Raw genomic sequence first — 13,449 nt, 5'->3', positions numbered from 1 at the left:
AATATAAACATGAAAATAAATACTCCTACGGTTGTGTGGATCATAATCTAGTCAATACTATTAAAACAGAAGGCGTTTTTAGGTGATTTTCTGTTTCAGCAGTATTTACAGATCTTTGCCACTGAAATATTTTTTTTTCCCGTCTGATAAACTTTCATTCCAAGAGAAATACAAGTTCTTACACAAGTTGGCGGATAACAAGACATTCCCAAAAAACAAGAGCCTAGACAACACGCAGTTAGAACCCACACCGGGGTGACTTACGGATACAAAGCAAAAGATCTAAGACCGCAACAACACCCAGAAATACAATAAACTACTACACAAGTGCTTGAACCAAATCAACTTAGCAGACTAGAGAAATTATAAACACAGATCACTGATCGGGGTTTACCGCTGCTGCCCATAGCTCGCCACACGATAACCTCACCTCTAACACCCATACCATGACTTATCGATGCACACGATAACGTCCAAGAACCTGGGACTTCATAGCCCGCAAGAGGGACCATTACTAGATCCACCCTTCGGATATAGATACGACGTAATCAAACGTCCACTTACTACAACATAGAAGTCCCTGCCAAACCACCACGAAGACGAGGCCTTACCAACCGAAACTCTCCGAAAACATACACGGACGAAGAAACGGATGGCTAGCGATCAGTGTAACCAACACCTCTAGAATAAAGACTGCTAAATCAAGTATCAAACTCCAAGCATAGAGACATCGAAACCTTGAGTTGAGCAGTAGCAAAAGAAAAACAACCACAACATTCACTAGAGAAGGTTCTATTTCCTAACCAAACCATTGGTCACAGAGACAAACCGACAAGCCCATCACAAGCACGAACAACTTGACTAAACAAAATTAACAGCTCAAGACTCAACCACAAACCGTGAGAAGGTGAAGAAGAAGGTCCTCCAACCACCTGCAAGGCGCCACCATCGAACCAGACTCTTACCCTTCGGATCTACAATCAGCTTCACCGAGAAACCGACCTCACCGAGAAACAAACCAGTACCCAACACGGGAACACCACCGCTCGACCATCCCAAACGCCATAGCCATAGTCGTCGGAGAAACACTCCAAAACCAACCACCACCGTTGAGGCTCAAAAGACTACAAACAAACTAAAACTAGAAAGCAGAGTGTATGGAGCTCCTCTCACAGCACGGCGAAGAGCACCGGCCAGAGAAGACCTCGGATCTGAAAAAAAAGGAGGCTGCGCTCAGAGAGAGTTCTTCTTTTTTTTTTTTTCTTTGCCACTGAAATATTTTAAACCTATGATTTTTATTAAATTCTGTTTTTTTTCTCTTTTATTCCAACAAAATATATTCCCTTATTATCTCTTCCTTCTATCGACAAAAAATGCTCTCCTTTTAAACATCTTTTAGAAGCAGGCTTTGATCTTATTTTTCTTATTCTCGGGTGACGATTCTGTTTGGGGACGGCGGGAAGACGAGGAGAGGTTTAGATCAGAGTTTTGTGGAGTTGGATAGTTTCTTGCTCCGTCGTGGTTGTGGTCTCGGATCGGTTGGTTCCATGGCGATTCAAGACGCGTATTCCAGAATCCCAAGGCTTTTGTAAGTTATCGCCGCCGGAGTTACCGATTGAGAACGTGGAGAGCTGAGAATGAATCACAACACTGGCTGGAGGAAGGTTGCTTGAAGATTGCGGCTGCAGGTGTTAGGAAGGTGGTTTGTACGTTTTTATCGCCGCCGGAGTTACCGATTGTACGTTTTTATCAATCATTAACTAATTCTGGTTTAATTGAAATCAATATATCAGTTTTGCAACTAGCATTAGTGACTTCTGCGGTGGTTACATTAATAGCAGTCATCGTGTAATCTACATCACAATTCTCTTTAAGCTCTTTAACAAGAGTTAACAAGAGTCAAGATTCTCTTTCAGAAGCTGGTAATATTGACAAACATATTAAACCATTTTTCAAAAATTATTGTTGAGTGAATAAACCCCAAAAGAAATGTTTAAAGTGGATGATGTTTATAATATTAAATTTCAAAAGCAAATATTTACCATCGAATAAAGTGATACCTTACTTATCATTTCATAGTATTGTTTCTTATATACTTATGTCATTGGCTAATATTTAGTTACCAAATATAATACTCAATTATATAAAAATCTACATATTTTTGAAATCTATATTTTCGAAATCTAACAATGTTGGGAATATACCTCCATATTTTCATTATTTACTTACTATTTATCTAAAAATCTTACAATCAAATCTATATATTTTCAAAATCTAACAATGTTGAGAATATAGAATTATATTCTGAAATTTCTTAATATTTATCTTAAAAATTCATTAAATAAAATATATAAAGATCTCCTCAATCAGTAAAATTTGTATATTTTAAAAATTAATATAGTTGGAACGCTAAATGATATGAATGGCTACATACTTTTTGGCAAAGTCAATATTATAAAAGTTCATGGGTATAATATAGACAATCATTTTTTTTGGTTTAAATTATATAAACAATCTTGCTTCCCCATATATTAGTCATTACCTAATTACTTTAAAATTTTAAAGTATATGCTTATCAAATCTTAATGTGAACGTAACAACTTTAATTTCTTGATACTATCAGTGCATATAAGATATAACCAGTATTTTGAAATTTGGGAACCGCGATTGAACCGGTAAACTCGGTGAACCAATATAAATCCGGTTCGGGTTTTACGAAAAACTCAATATTTAAAACCCCAATATAATCCGTAAAAATCACTAAAACCCAAAATCCAATACCGGTTGAACCAATAAATAAATTTCACTTATTCTTTTAGTTTTTAATTATTTTTTAGAATCCGTTTATATTCTTAATTTTTAATAAAGAAATTATGTTAAATGAAAATAAAAAAATATAAACTCAAGTTAAGTATTTCTAAATGTTTTAAACATAAAATATCTAAATATCTAAATTATTACTTTATGTTTTCAAACATTTAGAAAATACTTAACTTTAGTTTCTATATTTTTATTTTCATAGCTAATATATTATTATATAATAAAAATAATTCATTTATTAACTTTCGGTTCACCAGCGGTCAATCCAATGACTCGATGATCCGGAAAGTCGTACGGTTCAGTATATGGGTCGGGTTTAAAAACATTGCATATAACCATATTTTTTAAAAAAACAGTTTTTCCCATTTGTTAAGTGTGTAGATAAACAATAAATATTTCGGGATTTTCGAACTAGACTGATTTATTTCTAAACATAAGCCAAACAACTTGAATCGTGGAAGCACCTTAGCCTAATGGTTAAGGTCTAAAGGCTTCTACACCCAGGTCTGGGGTTCGATTCCCAGACTATGCAATTTATTGCAGATATTCTCAAATCCAGGTTTCAAGTCTCGGAGAAAGCGCGATTTATTAGGCAACTATGCAGATTATGGAAAGAAAGATTAGAGACAACTATGCAGATTATAGAAGGAAAGATTACAAGAGATTTTCAACATGGTGCAAGTAAATCTGGTCAGACGTGGATCTTCAAAGGACGGCTCAGATGATGCAGTTAGGTCTAGATCTTCATAAGACAGGTAGTATTGTCGGTTGTCGAATCGTCTATGTAGTGTTCCTAATAATTGTAATATCATAATAAATCAGCGTTTAAAAAAAAAAAAACAACAACTTGAATCAAAGATATTAATTATATTTTGATGCTTTTAGAGCTGCATTTTTGTGGATTGTTTCAACAAATATGAAAAATATTATCAAAAACAATTGAAAGAATAAATTAATTCATTTTTAGCATAAGAAAATATTAAAACAAATGTTAAATAATGCGAAACGAGTTAAAATATTGATCATATGCTTTCAAGTTTAATTTAAATAACTTAATGAACGCAATAAAAATAAACAAAAGTTATCCTATTTGGAATATGGAGTAAAAATTATGTAAATGAATCATATAAAATTTAAAAATACATAAATTTGATATTATTATAAAATTTTAATAAACAAAATTAACATCACAAAAAATCAATATCGCGCTTTAAAAACGCGGATCTGTTGTAAAACTTGTATTTCTTCTTCTTATTGGTGTGCCAATAGGCATCTATATATATACATGTTACAAGGAATAGGTAAATGGAAAGATCATATTTCCAATAGAAAATAGGAAATACATGGAAATAGTATTATCCTAATACAAAACATAAATATGGTAAAGTCTAAGTCTTCCTTTCTTCCTCATGCGTCTGGTCCGGTTTGGTATTGTCTGTCCGGTACGTCCGCCCGGTACTGTCCGGTACGGTTCGGTTATGTCTGTCCATCCAATGGTTTATAACACTCCCCTTTGGACGCCATAACCGTTTCAGAGTTCATAGTGTGCTTCATATTGCCTCATTAAAACCTTACCAGGAAAACCCAGTGGGACAAAACCTTGGTGAAGGAAAAAGAGTACAACACACACTACTCCCCCTGATGAATGCATCACTGAAGATGTCCGTGTAAGGACTTTTAAATATTGATTCAGTGAGCTTGGAGTGTCTGTGTTTCTTTCTCTTAGAATTTCGCAGAAGAACACTTGGACGTACTGTGCCTTATGTCGTCCAACTTATAATATGGTCGACCATTATGGTCCTTGACCAAAAACGTATGTCTCTTAGACTACTAACCACTTTAGTTGGTCGGATCTCATCCATAAGTGTTTATGGATCGTCCTATAGTATGACTTGGTCGTTTATAGACAGTGAGATATTTCTCTTAAGTACTATCGAAAATGTACTGAACTGGTCGATCCATATTGTGTCATAGACCTTGTCTATACACGTCCATAATTTTCTCATGAGTGTCTTAGATCATGACTTGATCAGTGATCATTACTACAATGAGTTTTACATACTCATTAGACTTTGGTTCTATAACCAAGTACACTCATCGGACCTTATTCTTGGCAATCAATCTTTCTTGCCATATGTACTATCCATACTGATAGTTGATACCTCAAAAGTCATACCACGTTTTGGGTTAACAAAATTAGTCATCTCTCATGGATGATTCGGCTGGAAAGAAGCCGGACATAGTCTTTGATTTGGTATGGTCTTTGGCGTGAACCATAATGGTTCTCTTCGCTTTTTGCTGTGACCATCTTATATCTTACTTAGGGCGTGCTGATCTCATACACATACCCACGACTATGGTCTCTGCTATGAGTTATTGCAGTCCTTATATACATAGTCTTAAGAATCAATCTTGTTTATACACACACACAACCTTTGATGGATGTCTAAGATGTTGTTGGTGTGTTGCTATCAAGCCTTTGCCGTAGACCATTGGGTCATAGACCACGACCAATCACATGGTGATTGGTACTTCTCTCATACGGCTGTATCTGTATATGCAGTCCCATGTCCTTAGTTTGTATGGACCTTTGCTAGGCGTGCCTATGGACTGCTACATGATAGCTGGTCTTTTGAGATCTAGAAATAAACTGTATCAACCTCTCTTTAGGCTGGTTCCAAACACAAGGGATTTTGTACTTCTTATAAGTATGTATGGACTGAATTGGATTGTTCTTAGACAGATCATTTACTTATACAGCTGCTTAATGATTCAGTCCATGAACAACTTAGGAACAATGCTGTTCATTGAGAATTTATTTTCTCATCTTTATGGTACCTTTATAATATTTGATCCAGTGATCCATATGCTTGCTTACTACGTTTTTATCTCTTACTTATGACCAGACCTTTGTCAATTTCAAATCTGAGTAGTAGCATCCACCACATAGGAGTATATCTCCTTATAAACTGTTTTTCGGTCTCTGTGAGTAACCTTGTGTAATCAGCTATGTTCAAATGCTGTAAATAGGCACATGCACGTCTTAGACCACGTGACCATGTCCTTATCCCACGGTTTACTTTCCTCACATGACCCATTCACTGGTTTTATCACTTGACGGCGTTTTATGGCCAATACGTCCATCTTTCTTTACTTTAAACCCCACGTCCATTTTATTCTTTGTGAGTACTCTCGTGGGTTTATGATCCTCGCATTATATCTTATACTCAAGTGCTACTTTCTTTTATGAGTTCTCTTATATGTAAATACATCAGTGGTGTTAACACTCTTATATATGGTTCCATTGTGTTCCAGACATGTCCAAATCGATTTGAGATTTCATTATCTAGGACCTTTATTTCCTTGCAGTTTGGCGTCCCAAACTACATGGTCTGGTACCTTAGATGGTTAGCTGACCAGCCTTATCTCCATGTCCGGACTGGTTCCCTTTTGAACTCGGATTTATATCATTATGTGCACCTTTTCATTTCTTTCTATCCGAGGTTCCTTTATCTTATGGAACACTTTGGTCTATCTTGTATAGACTCTATAGCAACTTGATTGTGTCTCTTAGGACATCAAATTTCGTGGTGCATAAGCTGGTATGACATTTAGTCATTCTTTTCTTTCCTTTCGGGTCAATGTGTCTGGCATCTAGTTCTGCTAGCTTTTGCATTATTTGATCACATTCTTTGGACGTCTTAGATTATATTTCTAGTCCGAGGATCTTGCCAAGACAATGATGGTTGATACCAATCTCTTACTCTTTATCCAGCTTATAGCTTTCTCACTTTTGATGTTTGACAGTCGGATTACTCATGCAATCCGTGAACCTGGCCATTTAATCTTATCACCCATATTTGGCTCAAGGTTTCATATAAATTCGTGGGAGAAAGTCATACTCATATCCAACATATATTCCCAATTCTTATCTCAGTTTCTATCTTAGAAAGCACATATGAATGTGGTGGTTAAATCTCTTTAAGATTTCATATGTCTGGTCGTGACCCGTATTCAATCTGAGATGGGAATATCTATGCTCACTTATATGGCCTGATGCATATTGTCTTTACACATGTATATCAGTGTGTTCCCAAGCATTAGGTCGTGGCCTTTGTATTATAGGAAATCGGCCAAATGATTGTCCATGGTTCTGTTCTCGACCCGGTCGGTTTCATCGTCCGTGGTACGGTCGTATGAACTTTGTTGACCGCGTCCACGTCCTGTCCATCCATCCCGGTCTCGACCGGATGGTTTATCATGATGGACGTGACTTGTCTTTGTATTAATTTACCATGGTCATAGACCATGTCCCACGGATCATGTTCATGTTTTTATAGTATGGTCATGTACCACACGGGTGTGTATTCTCCCCCTCATGAACATGCTATAAACCATTATGCCATTTCATGATACTTGGGACAGTTAAGCCTCATGAGCTTCCCTTGTGTACATGTTTCACAACGTGAGATTCTATGGGATAACTCTTTTGTGCCTTTCAATTATTTGCATCAAGTTTGGATCGATCTGGATGGCTAGTCCGGTCATGCCATTAAGTGTAATTTCGTATGGTTAACCAACTGGTTACCATGGCTCTTTTGCCTCTCATCATACTGATCTTAGCATAGTATTAATCAGTAGAGTATATAGGTATAGTCTTGACCACTTTCTTATAAGGCCTTAGGCGATTTTTCTTTCATAATCTGTAGGAACCTTTTGTTCTCTTTTGCCCATTGTTTCTATATGGAAACCATTTATTGTTAGTACTCAATGGGCCACGAAATTGGGTGTATATAATGCCCTTCAGGCAATGCCTTGGCTGTGGTCTAACTATCCTTCTAGAACAAGATTTATTGGGAGAATTTTATTTTTATTTTTCGTGGATATTTTTATGCTTTGTAATTCTAAGATAAATAAAAATCATTCAATAAAGGTTTTCATAAAAACACCAAATCATATAACATAATAAGATTTAAAGTAAAACAAACAAACAAAGCAAAATTTCAGGATGTCAAATGGCCTTTTAGCCTATGGTCAAGCCGGCCACTCCAACTGTCACTTTGGATGTGGTTTCCTCGGATTTATTATCTCTTTCATCACAATCTGCTTCATAACCATTCATCTCATTCTTTATTTGATTCATCCACTCTCTTTGTAATAAGTATGAAAACAGATCATTGTATGTGGTGAAACATTTTTCTCTATGATGTAAAAATAGATCTCTAGGATCTGCTGTGGAGAATGTCTTTTCAAGTAATTCCTCATCTGTTAACTTTTCACCACATAATATCAGGTTATGAGCTATTTCGGACAGGGTATAATTATATTCTTCCACGGACCCATAGTCCCGGAATCTGAGGCTCATCCACTCATGCCTTATCTTTGGTAATAACACCTTAGTGTATCTGGACATTAATTATGTCCAGAGGCATCGGGGGCTCTCTATATCTCGGTACTGATTTCTCAGTTCCTCAATGAGATGATGGCTCATTACTGTTAATGCCATTTCGTTCTTGGTTCCATGATCATCCTTGATGATACATTTCCCAAGACCCTCTGTCCATAGTATATATGAGATATTCATTGCCCATCCTAGATAATTTTCTCCAGAAATTTCTAGGGTATCATAATCCAAGGTTGACATCTGAATCATATCAATCAATCAATTCTTAGAATTCATGCATTCAAATAATCAATCAAACATGAAAATACTTTTAGAAATTTTATCACTCAATATATCAATGGTTCACACCAACCAAAACAAAAATTTCTAACAAGTATTAATCAATCAACATGAAATATCCCTTTAAGCAATCAATGATCAATGGTGAGCATTCTAGCAATATTCCTATTTCAAATTCAGTATGGAATATGCAATTTAACATAAGCTGAAAACTTTTCAGAAAAAGAAATTTTTTTATAAAAGGAAACTTTCTATTTTTTTTTTCAGAAAATGAAACTTTCTATTTTTTTCAGAAAAGAAAACTTTCTATTTTTTCAGAAAATAAAATTTTCCATTTTAGCAGAAAGGAAATTTCAACAAATCAATCAATCAAGCAATCAAGAAAATAATTCAGATTTCAGTTTATAGAATTTATAGTTTATGAAATCGACCAAGATGGGTTTAAGAGGTGATCGATTTCTATTGGCTCCGATTGATCATTCAGATCATAAGGTTTTCGAGATCCAAGAACACTTAGTGTTTTGGTTTTAATTGATTTAATCAATCTCTTATTGAATAAGGAATATTTGTGCTTATAACAACCTAATGACCGTTTGATCTAGCAACTTAACGGGAGAACTAAACCAAATCTTAATTCCTCAAATTTATTTAGGGATTCAATTGTCCTAGGTTTTTAGGTTCATCAAATTTTAATGTTCAATCCTTTAACAAACAACCAAATTTGTTTTGATATGGTTCCAAAGGGTGTTTCAGATTTTATTTACCTTTAGATTGGAGAGAATCTGAAACCGGACCACCTAGAGAGAGGAGAGAAAACCGCGAACGGCTTGAACGTCTATCGCGAGCAAGGAACGGGCTGATCGGATCGTCCGGAACCTCTACCGGCTGTTGGATGAACTGTCGGATCGTCTGGTGGCTTATCGGGTGCTGATCAATTCGTCGGATGGTCAGTATGTGTGCTGGTCGGATGAGAATGGAAAGACAGCTAGGGTTTCCTTTAGTAAAAAGGAAATTGTCAACGCGGATTGAAACGGAGGTGGAGAACGCGTCTGAAGTCGGATTGAGACGAGGTTTGCGGCGCTGGATTCTTCTCGTCGAGAGCTTCAATTTTATATATGGAACGTCGGCTAACTCCTTATGGTTTGAGAGATACGTCGATTTGAAGTTGCGTCCGAATTAGGGTTTTGAATCAAGTTGACGGCGCTTCTTGTAATAGCTCGTGAGAACGCGTCCGGTATCGGATTGAGATGAGGTCGACGGCTTTGGATTTGTCTCGTCGAGATCTTGAATTTGATAGGTGGGTCGTCGTCTGGATCCGTCGGGTTGAGGAGATACGGTGTTTTGAAGTTTCGTCTGATTTCTAGGCTTTATGGTGGTTGCTGGGAAAAAGGGTTTCGAAATTCACTCAGGGTTTTCTCAGAGCTCTCGTGCTGATAACGTGTTGTAAAACTTGTATTTCTTCTTCTTATTGGTGTGCCAATAGGCATCTATATATATACATGTTACAAGGAATAGATAAATGGAAAGATCATATTTCCAATAGAAAATAGGAAATACATGGAAATAGTATTATCCTAATACAAAACATAAATATGGTAAAGTCTAAGTCTTCCTTTCTTCCTCATGCGTCTGGTCCGGTTTGGTATTGTCTGTCCGGTACGTCCGCCCGGTACTGTCCGGTACGGTTCGGTTATGTCTGTCCATCCAATGGTTTATAACAGGATCAAAATTTATTAGTTTACTCTTTTAAAAATGCTAAAAGGGAAGCCTCTTTGTCATTAAGAAGGTGCCTCTTCACATAAACAACGGGGCCGTTTTGGGAGCCCCACGATTCTTGTTTGTTTATTTTCTATTCTGAAAGTAAGCTTTGAGCCCAGATAAACTTAATATTTTTTGGCAGCCATTCAAATTACTGGTGGCTTCAAATTCACCTGTAATCTTTATAGTTTCTGCATCACCCATATGATATGATGTATCTGAATCTGGTGTTTGAAAAAGGTAAGCGTTTGCTTTTATATATGCTAATCGCATATGAATTAAAATGATCATAATTGAGTCGTGAGATGGTCTTGGTGCTTCTATAATAGTGATTAGGAGGAGATTCTCTAGACTTTCTAAAGATCAGAGCATTTGATTTCCTTTCTTAGCTCATACATATTCCGGTGTTCAAAAAAAAAAAAGCTCATACATATTCCAAAATCCCAATTTCAGGTAATCTCCAAATCACTTGAGATTTTTTTTTTTCGACTTGTAGAGATCTATTGCACAATGTAAATAGATATGAAACTAGGGTTTGAATTTGAACATGTAAAGCTGAGTTTGTTTTCCTGTCGAACATCAATCTCTTTGAATTTTATATCCTAAAGTAGTTGTCTTCTCCAATAACAAGCATCTGATCTCTCCTTTGCTTTAACATTTTTTTTATTTGTTGTTGTTGTATGTGACAAGTTAGGGCATCGTTTCATTGATATGGTTCAGACATGTTAGCAGTGTATCCCTCGGGAGCTATCAAAAAATTCCACATTCCATTTAGCTTCAATGCCCCTTCGCGCGGTTACAGAACCACTACTTTTGGTCAATTGATTAGTAGTTGTTCTGTATTCTTGGAATCAAAAGTTCCTTGGAGCAATGTAGAGCGTTATCACTCATCCTTTTCTCCACCAGGCCAAGTTAATCATCGAAGGAGTTGTATGGTTAGTGGTTTTTTTAAGTCTGTTATACATAATACATTCATAGAGAGTAGCTTTTGAGCATTTTTGTATTTTTTTATTTCTACTTCATAAAGTTTTGTCGTTCACGCAACAACTCGGATGAAGAGTACCGTTCATCACGCAACATAGCTATAAGTCTTTTAAGACGTTACAGGACAGTGATTGAGCGCGGTCAAGGGGAAACCTTAAAAGTAATTTTTCTTTTTATTGAATTTAGCTTCGTACTTGCTTTCTTTTTCGATCATTTAACAATCTTTACATGTTTTGTGTAACGTAAGGAATTCATCTCTGCTGGTGTGAACGCTTATGCGCTCGGTTGTACAGATGAAGATTTGGGAAAAGAGCTTATGGCTATGCAAGAATCAGGTATAGAGATCGATAGAATGGAGAGTTACCACGGAAGCACACAAACTAAGTCCAAGATTTTGGTGTCCGAGGTAATTATGTTAGTTAATTAATATGAGCTCGTGATTGCTAAGCCTTTAGCTCTGTCTTATCAGTTTGAGCTGGTGGTTTTGATTCCATAGGTTGATGAATGCATATTGTGGCTTAGCATTGTTTTCATCACGATCTTGTGTACGCCGCAACCCACGATTGTGAGATGGTCATCGACTCCTTCGGTTTCAGATAAAACTCTAAGCAAATGGAGAGGCTTTTGTGCGGTCATAGCCAATGCATACTATATCAGGGGAATGGCATGGTAAGACCAATATATATATATTGATTTGGCTCGTTGTCATTTTATCCTATCCATATTTACGAGAGTTTTCATTACCGGATCCTTGGGTGAGTGTAGGCTGCCGGTGAAGACTCTTCAATTGGAGCAGATGGCAGTAATGGGACACGCGGAGGAGCCGTCGGTTGTAGCTAGCAGAATGCGACTGGTCTTTAGCACTCTCGAGGCAAGCTTCCTTGTTTGCGTTTTGAGAAATAGATTGTTATCATATTTATATTTTCAAAACGTTTTGTCAATTTAAATCAGCCAAATTTTTGATTTCTCCCTGCTTCAATTCATATTCATTTTCTAAATTATGAATGATTTTGATAATATTTATGTTATTTTTAACAAAATTTTGAAAAAGGTTTTAAAAAGATTTTCAGTGCATTTTGTTTTAAAATTAAAACGAACCTATATTTTATTTAAAATAAAAAGCCATTTACCGTTAGTGAGTTGATTACAATTGTCTTTTAAATTATATCATTTCTAACATTCTACACATGTTAAATATATTAATAAACATTGAAACTTTAGAAAAAGATGAATTTAATGAGAAATTTTACCTTGGGGTATCTGTTTATTGTAGGTAGTAAGTCCACAGTGGCCACAGGTTTAAATATGATGTACAGTGAGTCCACTATCACGTGCAAGTATGCAACATACACACCAGATTGACATTACACCAGTGTTGACATTACATAACAGTAACTCGGTAAATAGTAATTCGGTGAATAGTAATTTATGAATAGTAAGTTCATGAACAGTAACTTTTATTATTTTGGTTGCCCCAAAAAGATAAACCTATTTATAATTTTGTAGCCACCATGTGATGTAAAGGCCCAAATTTATGGTCTACACAAAGTCCAGCAACGATGAATACCTGCACAAAAAGGAAAAACATTAGATAATTTCTTTTTCTTCATGTGTCGGTTAACTAATATGTTAATACAATTTAGAAAAGGAAAGCTAAAGACGGTGGCTGGAGTTATAAATAGAGAGGTAGTCAAGGCTTTGAAGATCATCCGAAACATAAGACCAAGATAGAGAGAGCTAAAGAGAGAAAGCTCAAAGTTAGAAGAAACTAGAGGCAAGAGACATTGTTCGAGTCATGTCGCTTCGGGATAGAGTTTCTTTAATCTCTAATTCTTTGTTGTGTTTTCCTATCGAGTGCTTAGAGCGTTTGTATAAACCCTTTGATTGATAGTGGATGTTGTGGGAGACGGTTCCCACCCCAGAGGTACCGTAAGAGAACTGGGTTAAAAATCTTGTGTCGTTACTTAGTTAAGCAATCAAACGATCATAATTCCTAACAAGTGGTATCAGAGCAATCCAGGTTTTGATTGCGGGTATTGAACAAGATCAAGGAGTGAACAGAATCACAAAGAAGAAAAGAAAACGGGACCTATCTATTCTTCAAGGAATCTGTGATCCATCATCTCCAAGATTTGAGGTTGTAAGATCAAAGGGTGACGTGATTGGTTTAGGGAAGTACATGACGTTGATGCAATAACATTCAT

The 13,449-nt window shown here is 36.2% G+C and overlaps 1 protein-coding gene and 2 long non-coding RNA genes across 8 annotated transcripts; 2 read left to right on the top strand and 1 right to left on the bottom strand.

The window, feature by feature from the left end:
* Positions 1–187: 187 nt before the first annotated feature.
* Positions 188–1,036, bottom strand: LOC130510946 (uncharacterized). The gene is made up of 2 exons (XR_008944728.1): positions 899–1,036; positions 188–580 (listed from the first exon to the last, which is right to left on the bottom strand). It is a non-coding gene; the product is annotated as an uncharacterized LOC130510946 (long non-coding RNA).
* A 565-nt stretch (positions 1,037–1,601) lies between these two features.
* On the top strand, positions 1,602–3,694 carry LOC130510945 (uncharacterized). Its single transcript, XR_008944727.1, has 2 exons — positions 1,602–1,738; positions 3,380–3,694. It is a non-coding gene; the product is annotated as an uncharacterized LOC130510945 (long non-coding RNA).
* Positions 3,695–10,320: 6,626 nt separating this feature from the next.
* On the top strand, positions 10,321–13,195 carry LOC108829468 (uncharacterized). Of its 6 annotated transcripts, XR_008945234.1 has the most exons (9): positions 10,322–10,501; positions 10,591–10,714; positions 10,952–11,196; positions 11,289–11,405; positions 11,493–11,651; positions 11,742–11,914; positions 12,011–12,116; positions 12,519–12,644; positions 12,889–13,195. XR_008945234.1 is itself a non-coding variant. In XM_057009216.1 (8 exons), exons 3-8 carry the CDS (start codon positions 10,984–10,986, stop codon positions 12,546–12,548), a joined length of 798 nt encoding a protein of 265 aa, XP_056865196.1. In that variant the 5' UTR covers positions 10,321–10,501; positions 10,591–10,714; positions 10,956–10,983; the 3' UTR covers positions 12,549–12,854. The 6 variants fall into 6 exon arrangements, 5 of the variants coding, with proteins under 5 accessions (XP_056865196.1, XP_056865199.1, XP_056865198.1 ...); XM_057009216.1 differs by lacking the exon at positions 12,889–13,195 and having other exon boundaries at positions 10,321–10,501; positions 10,956–11,196; positions 12,519–12,854; XM_057009215.1 differs by lacking the exon at positions 12,889–13,195 and having other exon boundaries at positions 12,519–12,854.
* Positions 13,196–13,449: the final 254 nt, after the last annotated feature.

This window comes from Raphanus sativus, chromosome 4 (genome assembly GCF_000801105.2).
Source record: "Raphanus sativus cultivar WK10039 chromosome 4, ASM80110v3, whole genome shotgun sequence".
NCBI lineage: Eukaryota > Viridiplantae > Streptophyta > Magnoliopsida > Brassicales > Brassicaceae > Raphanus > Raphanus sativus.
This window is presented reverse-complemented; position numbering and strand designations above follow the sequence as displayed.

What these genes read in the sequence shown, in the direction of transcription:
- LOC108829468 (XM_057009219.1), top strand. Translation starts at nt 10,984, where the DNA reads ATGTTAGCAGTGTATCCCTCGGGAGCTATCAAAAAATTCCACATTCCA. An exon ending in CCAAGATTTTGGTGTCCGAG is followed by an intron (nt 11,652 to 11,741) that starts GTAATTATGTTA and finishes TTGATTCCATAG; the next exon opens with GTTGATGAATGCATATTGTG. An exon ending in TATATCAGGGGAATGGCATG is followed by an intron (nt 11,915 to 12,010) that starts GTAAGACCAATA and finishes GGGTGAGTGTAG; the next exon opens with GCTGCCGGTGAAGACTCTTC.